At 45.4% G+C, this 12,954-nt stretch overlaps 1 protein-coding gene across 2 annotated transcripts in view; it reads right to left on the minus strand.

Moving 5' to 3' along the window:
* The window catches only part of TMEM132B (transmembrane protein 132B), a 363,463-nt gene that overhangs the window by 255,492 nt on the left and 95,017 nt on the right, over positions 1-12,954 (minus strand). Inside the window, exon 2 of one of the 2 annotated variants that reach the window (XM_053368114.1) lies at positions 433-1,339. The exons of the other annotated variant lie outside the window; for it this stretch is intronic. Within the exon in view, the coding sequence (XP_053224089.1) occupies positions 433-1,339 (907 nt within the window). The remainder of the gene's footprint in view (positions 1-432; positions 1,340-12,954) is intronic. 2 annotated transcript variants of the gene reach the window in all.

Raw genomic sequence — 12,954 nt, forward strand, 5'->3', positions numbered from 1 at the left:
CTCCCCTCCCGTGTCTTCCAGCAATTAGCATTCAGAAGCATCACTGCCTCCAACTGTGGAGGCAGATCACAGCCGTCATGGTCAGTAACCCTCAGCAGTCTTCTCCTCCATGAATTTGGCATACAGTCTATCTATGTGGACCCCTGTGTGCATACACATTACACATCCACAGTTAGCTTTCAGGAAGATGACGAAGACACTGTGCTAAAAACCTACAGCAGAAGCAGAGTCTTCTCCATCCAGCATGTAATACACCTGGATTTTGCTGCAGAAATGAATTAGGGCTCAACAGCCTACCTTCTGACCAGCTCTGTGTTTGATGATACAAAGGATGAGCCAGCCAAACCAAGTGGGTTCTGCTCTGGTGATTTATGACAGCACATACATATCTTTTGAGGGGAGAAAAACATTTTAAAAAACCACAACACTTACCTTAGTGTAAACTGATCTGCTAGAGACCCGCTGGCAAGGGATACATGAAACATGACAAGGTCACCTTCCTTGACAGGACTGAGTGGTAAAGAGAGCACAAGGTTATTGTCAAGATTCAGCAAAGACTTCTTTAGCCGGTCTTGCGTTGGGTAAAGAATAACACTGCCAATCCTCTCCATTGATGCCAAAGGCATCTGTGCTTCCTCTTGCCCTTCCAGATGATGAAAGCTTTCAAGTTTCTGGTTCTCTGAAGAGCATTCGCCTTCCTCTGCATACACCCAATAGAAAAGCTCCACAGTGATCCCTTCCAAAGAGTCCGCCATCGGTTGATACTCTGGGGCCAATGGTGGCGGCAGAGATGTAAATGCAGAGTTGAACCAGCTTGGCGAGAACTCCAGCTCTGCAACGCACAATCCCAGCTGGCCTTTCAACCGACAACTGCCAACAGCTACTCTATCCTCCTGGAAGGCCATCATCCTCACGCAGGGCAGGATCTCCGATGGTTCATAGTCTTCCCAGTCTCTGCCAGCAATGTAGAACAAAGCCTGGACTTTGGGCCTAATGGGATAGATGGAGCTGTCAATAACACGTGATCTTAGCTTCCAGTTAAAAGCGACCTCGTTGGCAAAACTGAACAGAGTGGATGTCAGCAGGAGGTTCGGAGGCACCGTTTGCTCCACAGTAAATGGGCCGTATGTCACATTTAACACCGGCAAGCTGGTGGCTTTGTAGACAAGAAAAGACTCCACCCGAGACTGCAAGCTTGCATTCCTCATGATATCCTGGTTGGTTTCTTTTAGGAAAAAGGAAACGTCGGTGTTGGAGATGTGGTAACTCACAGGGAGGTACACCGGCAAGCTCGTGAATCGTTGCATGCTGTCCACCACACCTCCTCGGCATTCCACCACTGCAAGCAACAGAAAATAAATTGTGGGAAATGTAACTTAGAGGCCCTGTTCATTGTTCCCATTCAGCCCCTGTTCAAAGCAAATTATCTGCCATGCATTGTAGAGCTTTTAAAGAACACCAGGGAAGGTTGCTTCTTATGGCCAAATACCATTTTATGACTCAATGAAGGCCTATAGGTCAAAATGGTGGCCCTGTGTTGATTTCTCACTCATTTGCCTTTCTCCACCCACCCCCCCAACCCCAGAACCAACCAGAGTACGGCTCTGAAGGGTGAGTGTCCTCTTGGAGATGATCTTGTCCTAAAGCAGTTACTCTTACAGAAGGCCCCGATAGAAAGCGGGGCTCCAGATCTCTGCCCGAAAGGAGGAGCCTCCAGGCCTCCTGTGAAGGAAGAGGTAACCCTGGGGCTCTATATCAGGGGCAGCTGACCCTCCTTGGGTCAACTGGATCTTGCTGCTGACCCTCCTTGGGTCAACTTTGAGAGGAAGGTGGAACCACTCACCTGCCAATCCCCTGATATCGCAATGATGGCAGGTGAACTGCTTTCCTTTGTTTTTGTGGCCTGAAATCAAACAGCATGAAGCAAAAGCACAGGGTTTGGTAGTATGCCATCAATCAGCTAATTCGTAGCGCCGGCAAACTCTGCTTTCAGCAGGGAGTCAGGTCTTACCTGCCCCACACTTGGCAGGGTGGGGTCTAAACCAAGTCAACCCAACCACATATAGGTTTAGGCAGCCTTGAGGAGCAAATGTCAAGGCCTGGAGCGCCAGGTAACATATACCGTATTTTTGGCTCTATAAGACTCACTTTTTCCCTCCTGAAAAGTAAGGGGAAATGTGTGTGCGTCTTATGGATCGAATGCAGGCTGCGCAGCTATCCCAGAAGCCAGAACAGCACGAGGGATTGCTGCTTTCACTGTGCAGCGAACCCTCTTGCTGTTCTGGTTTCTGAGATTCAGAATATTTTTTTTCTTGTTTTCCTCCTCCAAAAAGTATTGTGTTCTGGTGCGTCTTATAGAGCGAAAAATACGGTAGATTCTGTATGTAAGTAGACTTCTTTCTGATGTCCACTGAACGAGTGAACCTCAGAGGAGCATGGTGGGAGGGAAGAGATGACTGCATGGTCCTGGGGCCTCCTCAGCACATGGAGAGGTTTCTGTAACATCTCCACCCCCTTAGGATTCAACACACACACACACACACACACACACACACACACACACAGGTTCCTATTGAGAAAGTTAATGGTAGCTCTTAAACACAAAGGAAACAAAACTCCCAGTGGAGTAAAAAATCTGCCTTGGATAGTGAAACACCAATTGATGCTAAACCGGGACGATTTGAACCAGAAATGTTAAGAAGCCAGCTAGATGGATGGAGGGAGGGAGGGAGGGAGAGTGCATATTGTGGAGAAACAACAGAAGCCCACCAACAGATTAAGATCAAACATGGTACTGTCTGCCTCAAAACCTCAAGGTACCAATTTAATACTCATCATTATTGGGGAGAGCAGACATGCAATACTGTGACACCACCCCAAAACAATTAAGACTTTGATGGCACCTGTTACTAGCAAGGATGACTCAGACAATGCCAGCAGACTTTGCAGTGAAAAAGGAAAAAGTGAAATTTGCAGGCCCCTTTCAAAAAGGCTTTCATTTTTATGTCATTAAAACTGCATTCCTCAACTTCCCGTGCCAAATCACTCATGAGATCTGTCATCCTGGCTCCGATCTCATCCTCTCTCTTTATAAAAAGCTGTTCTGTTTATTTTCAGCCACTTGACATTACCTACATCTTAATTAAACCCTTCTGCATTTTGATCAAAGCCTATTCACACCTATCCTCTGTACCTCAGTTTCTACACTTCTGGGAACAAATACATCATTTTCTTGAAGGGCTGGCCCCTAACAATAGGCAGAGTGGGGCAGGTGCCTCAGGCAGCAGATGTTAGGGGCCTTACAGCAGTTCCCCCTCTCATTCTCCCCAAGTCCCCTGAATTAGCCAGCTCACTGCACCTCCTAAGCTAGTCTGCTGCCCTCAGCAGCAGTGGTGGTGGTTGACTCATCACCAGTGACGGAAAGAAGATTCAACTGCTAGTTCAGATGAATTCTGCATATGAAACAGGGACTGCCATCTCCACAAGCCCTAACCCCCGGGATAGTTCAGTTGGTAGAGCATGAGACTCTTAATCTCAGAGTTGTGCGTTCAAGCCCAATATTAGGCAAAAGACCCCTGCACTGACTCCCTTGGTCCCTTCCAACTTTACAATTCTACAATCTACGATCTAAACTTGGGTCCAACGTACCTTAAGCGCCGCCTGACTAAGCTCCACCTCAATCACCGGGGTCCTCTAAGGAAGCCTTTCTGGATGTTCCCCATGTGGCCCCTGAGGTTCGGTCACACTTTACTAGGAATCAGCCCTTCAGTGTGACAGGCAAGAAAGAACGAACGGTCCAGTGGAGATTGAGTGTGCCATGAAATGCTGAATGACTGGCTGTTGTGAATAAAAGTGAAAACCAGGGTCCCATCTGTGCATTAATTTGCAAAGCCCTGAATAATTTAAGCCCAGGGTATATTAGGGGCCACCAACACCTTTATAAGGGACGCGAGTGGTGCTGTGGTCTAAACCACAGAGCCTAGGGCTTGCCGAACAGAACGTGGGCAGTTCAAATCCCCACGACGGGGTGAGCTCCCGTTCTTTGGTCCTAGCTCCTGCCAACCTAGCAGTTCAAAAGCATGTCAAAGTGCAAGTAGATAAATAGGTACCGCTCCGGCGGGAAGGTAAACGGCGTTTCTGTGCACTGCTCTGGTTTGCCAGAAGCGGCTTAGTCATGCTGGCCACACTACCCGGAAGCTGTACACCGGCTCCCTTGGCGAGATGAGCGCCACAACCCCAGAGTCAGCCATGACTGGACCTAATGGTCAGGGGTCCCTTTACTTTTACACCTTTATAAGCTCTTCCCAGGGAACCGCTCTTCCCAGGGAATTCTGGGAATTGTGGCTTTGTGGGGGAGCGGGGAATAGTGTTCTCCTACAACTTTCAGCACCCTTAACAAACTACAGTTCCCAGACGTTTCGGAGGAAGCCATGGCTGTTTAAACTGGCATGATACTGCTTTAAATGTATAGTGCAGATGAGCTGTTGTTGGGAGGGAGGGAGGCATGGAGTGGCTGAAATGGTGAACTCCACGCTACAAAATTTTGCTACGGGTCTCTCTTGTACTTCGCCTTCTTGCTGATCTCCTTCCCAACTGGCTCAAATGCATCTTAGTTACAATAGCCATCTCAGAAAGCAACCTGGATGTGCCTGCAAAGTCCCTCTGCCAGACGCGAGGGCCATTTCAGCAGACTCCATTACCAGGTGGCTATTTATAGAGGCCCTTGAAAAGGAATGACACACCACAGCAGAATCTGAAAAATGGAAGTTTCCACCAGGTGAAGCTGAACTTGATGCCTAGGAAAGCTGAGAAGACTCAAAGGAGAGCGAGAAGGAGGTAAAAGGAAGTGCTTTTGTCTGCCACCTAGGAAATGAAATAGCTTATCACATCTGGCAGGTTCCCTATTATATTATAATTGAGGTGTGGAAATCAGCCTAAAATTTGTTCTAGCTGACTCCCATCTTCACTGCTACAGCCTTTTCCTCTTAACCTGTTGAGATTTCTATTCCACCTTAAGGAGCAGACATGGAATTGTTGCGTGTCACATGTCTGTTTACATACCAGCACAGCTTGCTGGGAACTTCTGTTGTGTGTATAGCTTTTGCTTTTCTCTCTGTGTCTCTGAGAAGACAAAGAGAGGGACAACATGTTTCTTTGTCCTGGTTTATGATTAATAAATCTGTAGTTGTAGTATGCTTCCACAAGCCTCACGCCTATCCTGTGTGCCCAGTTCTCTCTGCTGAAATAGTATGCCCTGGCTTTGAAGCCCAGGTTGCTGATTTACACTGGACCAGAGGCCGATGGGTCTTCGCAGCGAGACGGCTGGAAGGAGATGGCCCAGCTGGGCCTAGCCAGCTGGCCTTGTGGCCCTCTGCATACCTACAGAACCTTCCCTTGTCACACCTCAGCATTCCTTACTTCTTTAGGTTGCTCAGATCCCTTCGCTAGTTCTGCACCCCCTTTCACATCCCGCACAAACACTAATCTGAAGGAGATTCAAGACAGACCTAAGCAAGGAGACTGCTGTCTGCAAACCACCAACTTTGCATTATCTTCAGTTATCTGATGTCTAGTGGATCAGACATTTTAGCTGATCAAAATATTGTTATTTAAAAAAAATGCAAAACCAAATCATCTACTAAACCAGCTTTCCACAAACTGGAGCCCTCCTAATGTTGGTGGACTGCAATTCCCTTCATTTCTTACCTTTGCCCATGCTGGCTGGGCTTAGAATCATAGAATTCACAGCTAAAGCATCCATGACAGATGGCCACCCAACTTCTGCTTAAAAACCTCCAAGGAAAGAGAGTCCACAACCTCCAGAGGGAGACCATTCCACTGTTGAACAGATTACTGTCAGAAAGTTCTTCTTAACTTTTAGTTGGAATGTTAATCCTACACTCCAAAGTAAGAGAAAACAAGCTTGCTCCATCTTCCATGGGATAGCCCTTGAGATATTTGAAGATAGCTATCATATCTCATCTCAGTCACCTCTTTTCCAGGCTTAACATACCCAGTTTCCTCAACTGTTCCTCCTAAGGCTCGGTTTTCAGACCCTTGAGCATCTTGGTCACCCTCCTCTGCACACGTTCCAGCTTGACCACATGCTTCTTAAATTGTGGTGCCCAGAACTGAACACAGTATTCCAGGTGTGGTCTGACCAAGGCAGAATAGTGGTCCTATTATTTCCCTTGATCTGCATACTAGACGTCTGTTGATGCAGTCTAGAATAGCATTACCTTTTATGCTGCTGAATCACACTGCTAAACATGTTAAGCTTGTGGCCTACTAAAACCCTGTAGATCAGGCATTGACAAACTCTGGCCCTCCAGATGTTTGGGACTACAATTCCCATCATCCCTAGCTAACAGGACCAGTGGTCAGGGATGATGGGGATTGTAGTCCCAAACATCTGGAGGGCCAGAGTTTGCCTATGCCTGCTCTAGATCCTTTTCACATGCAATGCTGGCAAGCCAAATGTCTCCCATCTTATATTTGTGCTTGATGAGAGTTGGAGTCCAAGAACATCTGGAAGATATCATTTTTGAGAAGCCTGCACTAAACATTGCAGCCCTACTGACATAAGATTATTTAAATGTCCAAGAACATACATAGGAAATAGAAAAGTTGTCTTATACCACATCAGACTATTGATAAATCCCACTCAGTATTGTCTTCATTGACTATGCAAGGAGACTCTCCAGGGTTCCAGACAGGGCTCTGTTGTCAGCCCTATGTGGGGAAGCTGGGGGTTGAACCTGGGACCTCTTGCATGCAAAGCGGATGCTCGACCACCAAGCCATGGCCCTTCCACAATAAAGCCACATTCCAGTTTCCACACAGAGATGGGGTCAGCAGAGTTTTGACAGCTTCTGTTCATTAAAAGGTGCAGATAAGAAATAAGAGCTGACTTTCACTGAAACTTTAAGAATTCACTTCCCAGAACAGAAGCTTGATTTGCACATCTTTTCCTTGATGTGAGACAAGCCTCCCACAGGACTCTACCACCTTAGACCTCACACTAGGAAGAGATGGTATCTTGCCAGAAAGCATGCTCCACTCAAAATTATGTTGTGTGTGAAATAATTCATGTCAAGAGAGGAGGCTTCTGGCTCCCCCCCCCCAAAAAAATTGTCCCTCCAGTCATGATATCTGAGGTGGTTTGACTGTGTGATAAGACTGTACCACCATAGAGGCCAAATCCAGATGTCCCCTCCGATTATCAAAAACATAGACTCTGCCCTGCTGGGTCAGTCAAAAAGGTCCAAACAACTACAATCCAAGAAACCCATGAATGGGATGTAAAAGACAACGGTTCTCCTAGGTCATTTCTTGCGTGCAACTTGAACATGGAGGCTATATATAACTGTCATGGCTTGAAGGCTGCCTCAAAGGCCTTGGATAAAATTAAACAAATAAACAAATATCTGTCCTCAGTGGCACGCAGACAGCTAATTGGCACACCACAGTCCTTGCTCAAATCTTGGTGGAAGTTCTGCTGAAGAATAAGAGGGTTCACCTTTCTGCATGCAGACTGTAGCCCAGTGGTGGAACACCTGTTTGCACACAGGTGTACCATGTTCAATCCCTGACATTGCCAAGTGTTTTTAAAAAGAGGAGGAGCGATAAGGAAGTCTTTGCTTGCCAGGCCTCTCCATCTGGAGTCCTCCCCAAGCTATACCCCTCACTGGTCTTGCTTTGCTGGCCCCTTGGGGGCCTGTCTGGAAAGTGTCCTTGAACTCTCATCATGCCTCTTGCTTCCCTGAATGGAGGACAGCGAGGGGTGTGTGGCTGGTTTAGAAACCAATAAACACACAGGACGTAACCGGCTGTACTTTTGAATAAATAAGGTTCATTGTATCAAATTTAAGATTTCAACGGAAGTCTCATAAAGTTCAATGAAAAAAGCAGAAGACCCAATGGATCAGTTCATTCTCTAGTCAGTTCATGCATAAGGTCCATACACGTAAAAGTGTCTATTCCACCTGTCCCATAATCCACATGAAGGGTTGTTACAGTTCCACAGAATCCTTTCACAGAGTCTAAGACAAGGTTTTCCAGAATATTAGCCTTGTTTCGCCATCCTAGGCTTCATCTTAGATCCACTATCCTTTAATATTACATATGAGCCTGTACTACTGATGAAGCATGGATGGTGAAACAAGGCTAGTATTCCGGAAATCCTTGTCTTAGAGACTGTGAAAGGAACTGGAATAGACACTTTTACATGTATGGACCTTATGCATGAACTGAAATCTTCAATTTGATACAATGAACAGTATACCTTATTTATTCAAAAGCACACCCAGTTATGTCCTGTGTGTTTATTGAGTATGTTTCACGTAACCATAGGTTTGTTGTTGTTTTATGTTTAGAAACCAGCCTGGAACACAAAGGCAAATTGTGCATTTGTTGCCCCACCCACTTTTACTTCTAGCTCCACCCACCACCAGCATGTGGCCTCTGGAAGGTCATGCAGAAGGACGTTCAGCCCTCGGGCTAAGAAAAGGTTACGCACGACCAAGAGATCCACTGCCAGGCTCCACAGCAGAGACAATACTAAGCTAGATAGACAGGTGGTCCTATCCAGGACAAGGCAGCGTCTAATATTGCTAGAATTCCATCCCCCCTCTGAAAAATATGCAAGTGTTGATGCTGTGCTGTGCATTGCCTTTGCCTTCTCACACTACTCGGGAACTTCACCTCTTTTGAGTGCAGATTTAAAATATTGTACACAAAACATATCTTCCTCTCCCAGTTTCATTTCTTTCCCCCCAAGTAACTGCAATTCAGAGCAACCTTTGGGCACAGGGTGTGAGGTGGAAGAGCCCAGCCCTCCATAAGTCATGGGGAACACAATTTACCCGGAGAGCTTGTATGGCAAGCCATAAAGCTCAAGTGATAGGCTGCACTTGATCCCAGTCTCCCTGCAACTCAATGCAAGATCTGCATTTAGCAGCATTTTCATGAGGCCACAGGGACATCTAAAAAAGCCATCATTCTTCCCTGAAAGAGATAAGCACTTCCTCACCACCACTTTTCTGTCCCTTCCAAGATTCAGGACCACTGGCATGAATCTGAGTGTAGAAGTGGTGAAAAATAAGGTGTGGATTCAGCTCTGGGAGCCTGACGCAACGCCTAGCAAATTACCTGTTGCACTAATGGCGCTTGCGTTGAGATCCAGAGCGAAGATGAAGAGCCATCAGCTGGTTCCCTTGAAATGCAATCAAACAAAAGACCAGCAGCGGAAAAGAGAGCAGGGAGAATATGTAACACAGCATGGAAAGGGCTGTTTTGGAGAGGGACATTATCTTATTTTTATCATTTATTAAATTTCTATACCACCCTTCATCCGAGGATCGCAGGGCGGCTTACAATATAAAAACACATAAATACATAACAACAACAAAGAAAAACAATACCATCACCACCCCACAGTTTAAAAGGTTGCAGATTGTTTAATTAGCCAAAGTATAAGGTAAAGGGACCCCTGACCATTAGGTCCAGTCGAGACCGACTCTGGGGTTGCGGCGCTCATCTCACTTTATTGGCCAAGGGAGCCGGCATACAGCTTCCAGGTCATGTGGCCAACATGACTAAGCGAACCAGAGCAGCTCACGGAAACGCCGTTTACCTTCCCGCCGGAGCAGTACCTATTTATCTACTTGCACTTTGAGGTGCTTCCGAACTGCTAGGTTGGCAGGAGCAGGAACCGAGCAATGGGAGCTCACCCGTCACAGGGATTCAAACCGCCGACCTTCTGATCGGCAAGTCCTAGGCTCTGTGGTTTAACCCACAGTGCCACCCGCGTCTCAGCCAAAGTATAGAAGTGTATAAAATCATGCATGGCATGCAGAAAGCAGGCAGAGAAATATTTTTTCTCCCTTTCTCTTTTTTTTTAAAAAAGATATTTATTGAAATTTTCCACTTTAATACAAAAAACAAACAAACAAAAAACAAAAAAGTTAAAAACACATAAAGTTTACAATCCTTATTTTTCTATAACATATTTCCCTGACTTCCCCCACACCTCCCCTTCTTATATTCCAATTCAAATTGTTAGTTCAACAAGTTCTTATCCCCAATTTTTAACCTTTTTCTGTTTAGTTCATTTTAAAAAAGCCAATTTTACCTTATAAACATCAATATTTATACATCAATTCTCATTCTTAAAACTTTTTTCTAAAGTCGACCCAAATTCCCTTCCACGACTTCCTCAATTTTCATACAAATAGCAAAACAAAATAAAAGCAAAAACAGATTGTAATTATGCACCCTTTGGATCCCCAAACTCCACCCCCCCCTTTCCTGGTTTCAATCCCCAACAAATGTCCATCAGTCTTGATCTACTATCAGCCTGGAGATCTCACATCCGAGGCTCTTAATTCTCTCTCAATTCCTCTCTGCTGGTTTTTTTGATAGCCCTTAATATTAAACACCAGATCTCGGAGGAGCTCTAGCCAAATGGGATCCATATTTCTTCCAGCCAGACCTCCATACTTAAAAGTGGAGCCCGAATCTTGTTTCTTACTCCTTTCAAGTCCAAATGTCCCCAAAGCTCCAACTTCCACCTTAATCAGATTTGTAATCCTTGGATCTTCAGATCTCCACATAAGGAGATCTCTCCATTCTTCAATCTCCAATTCAAACCAGATTTTCAACATCAAGTTCTTATTTTCCTCGAAGATATTCTGCAGATTTTTCCTTGGGGTTTACTCCTGATGCCTTTCTCACAAATGAGTATAGCCGCAAGGCAGCGGAGGTTTAGGTTCAGAGTTCTCCTAGATGGGCTACCTTCCCATGTGGACAAGTCCCACCAGCCACTCAGTGTCCACCAATGGCATCTACAGAGTCAGACAGGTCTCTTCATGCTGGCCAGTCATCCATACAAGTAGGCATTTAAGCATGGCCACCTTCAGATAGCAAGAAAGCCTTCCTGCTTTAAAATACCGCTTGTAAATCTTATTAAAGTAATCCCTTCCCTGAACTCAGATTATTGCCTTCACCTTTATGGTGGAATAAAAAATTAATTTCCCCCACCATAATAAGTGCACGATAAGAAGGCATCACTCGAAACTTAACTAGAAGATTATAATTAACTCTCTTTGAATAAAGCTAAATTTAAACTCGGGCCAACCATTTGTTCCCTTACACCCCTCTTCAGCAAGTCAATGAACAGGCAAGGCTGGATTAGCAGTCCCTTGCCAGCTCTGCCATTGTTAGCGGAAATGCGCTTCCCGCTCAGAGAAGCGGAGCAGAGCTGTAATCCAACACCCAGAAGGATTCAGGATTAACGTCTTCTTTTTGCGTCTGCCGCTCACCGAGGTTTAAGACCCAGAAGGTAAGGCAGATACATAGCTAATATTAGGCCACATTTGCAGATGCTGAGCACGCTGAATTCTCCAAACATAAATGGTCTCCACGGATAATTGGCACCGAGTCTTAAGTCACCACAGCGTGACTTTATGCCTATGTGCACCGGCGCCTAGGGAGAAACTTTCATAGCCAGGAGCCATCGCTCAGTGGTAGAGTCGGCTCTGCGTGCAGAAGGTCCCAGGTTCAGTCCCTGGCAATCTCCCAGCAGGGCTGGGAAACCCCTTACTGAAACTCTGGAGAGACATTGTCAGTCAGTGAACAAACTAGATGGGCCAATGGTATGAGGCAGGGTGCTATTTTTCCACAAGCACCCTAAAACTTATGACTGTGCCAAACCCAGGTGCCATGTTCTCTGTGTCAATCTGTCAACTGGCCACAGGAGGCAGCTGCTAGCCTGCTCTCTGCTGCACCATATAGAGGAGTACTGTGGACGTTGGCAAAGCAGGGACAAGAGATCATAAGGAGCCAGTGGGTTTTGATCCAGCCCAATATGTAGCATGTTAGCCTGGTTCCTCAACCCAAGCAATTTCTCTTTGGGGTAAAGGCTCAGCCAGTACCCATGCCTAGTATTAATAGTAGGGAGAGTACACAAATAATTTTTTGCTCAGAGGAAACCTATTGAAATTAATAAAGTTAGGTAAGTCAACACCTCGAACTACACCTCCACGCGAATGAGGCAGGACTCAATTTATCAAGCTATCTCTGCTTGCCTGGCTCTTCTTGAAGCGCCCAACACAGGCCCTGTTAATAAATAAAATAAAAACTGTTTGGGCCCTGTTAATAAATAAAATAAAATTTATGGAGTTCAGAAATGGAATTTTCAGAAAATATTGACGCCAAGTTTCCCTGAGTGATTTGCTTCTAATTTCCATTTTGCTCCTTAATCTCAAAGAGAATTAAGCTTTTTTTCCTCTTTGCAGCTTTGCTAAAATAAAATAAGGAGATGGGAAAGCCACATTTTATACAATTTTTATAAACATTCCAGGTTACCTAAAGAAACCAGCACATAAACAGACCTATATAAAAGTGCATAAAACTATATAAAACACATATCTGTGGACATGCATATAAAATTATACTGCAGAAATATAGTCAGCATGGGACTTGGCTCTTTTTATGTGTATTATATATATAAGTAAAAAAAATCTTCGAATACTTTGCACATAATTAGTGTAAAAAAAAATGACATTGTAGATGTGGCTCAGGCATAAGCAGGAGCTCAGCGTGAAGGGCCGCTGGTGGAAGCCAAGCTTGATCAGGTCAGAACTGCCAGAATCCATTTAAAAGAGATTCCTCCTCCAACCCAAATGAACATATGGAACTGTCTTGTAATGGAGGCAAGCCACTGGTCCACGTAATCCATGGCAGGCAACATGCAGCCCTTGTCTTAATTGTAGCAGCCTTGGCCTGACTTCAAAAGCCCCCTCCAAGTGGTCTGTCCAGCTATTGGCTCCAAACTCACCTATGGTCAGCATGCAGTCCCAAATAGCTTACCCCTCAAGGGAGTGCAGCTCTCAGCAGAAATAAGGGCTCCTTATTTAACCCATTGGTATTAGTGGGTCTCAGACAAAACACTCT

The sequence above is a fragment of the Podarcis raffonei genome, chromosome 16, assembly GCF_027172205.1.
Source record: "Podarcis raffonei isolate rPodRaf1 chromosome 16, rPodRaf1.pri, whole genome shotgun sequence".
NCBI classification, from domain to species: domain Eukaryota; kingdom Metazoa; phylum Chordata; class Lepidosauria; order Squamata; family Lacertidae; genus Podarcis; species Podarcis raffonei.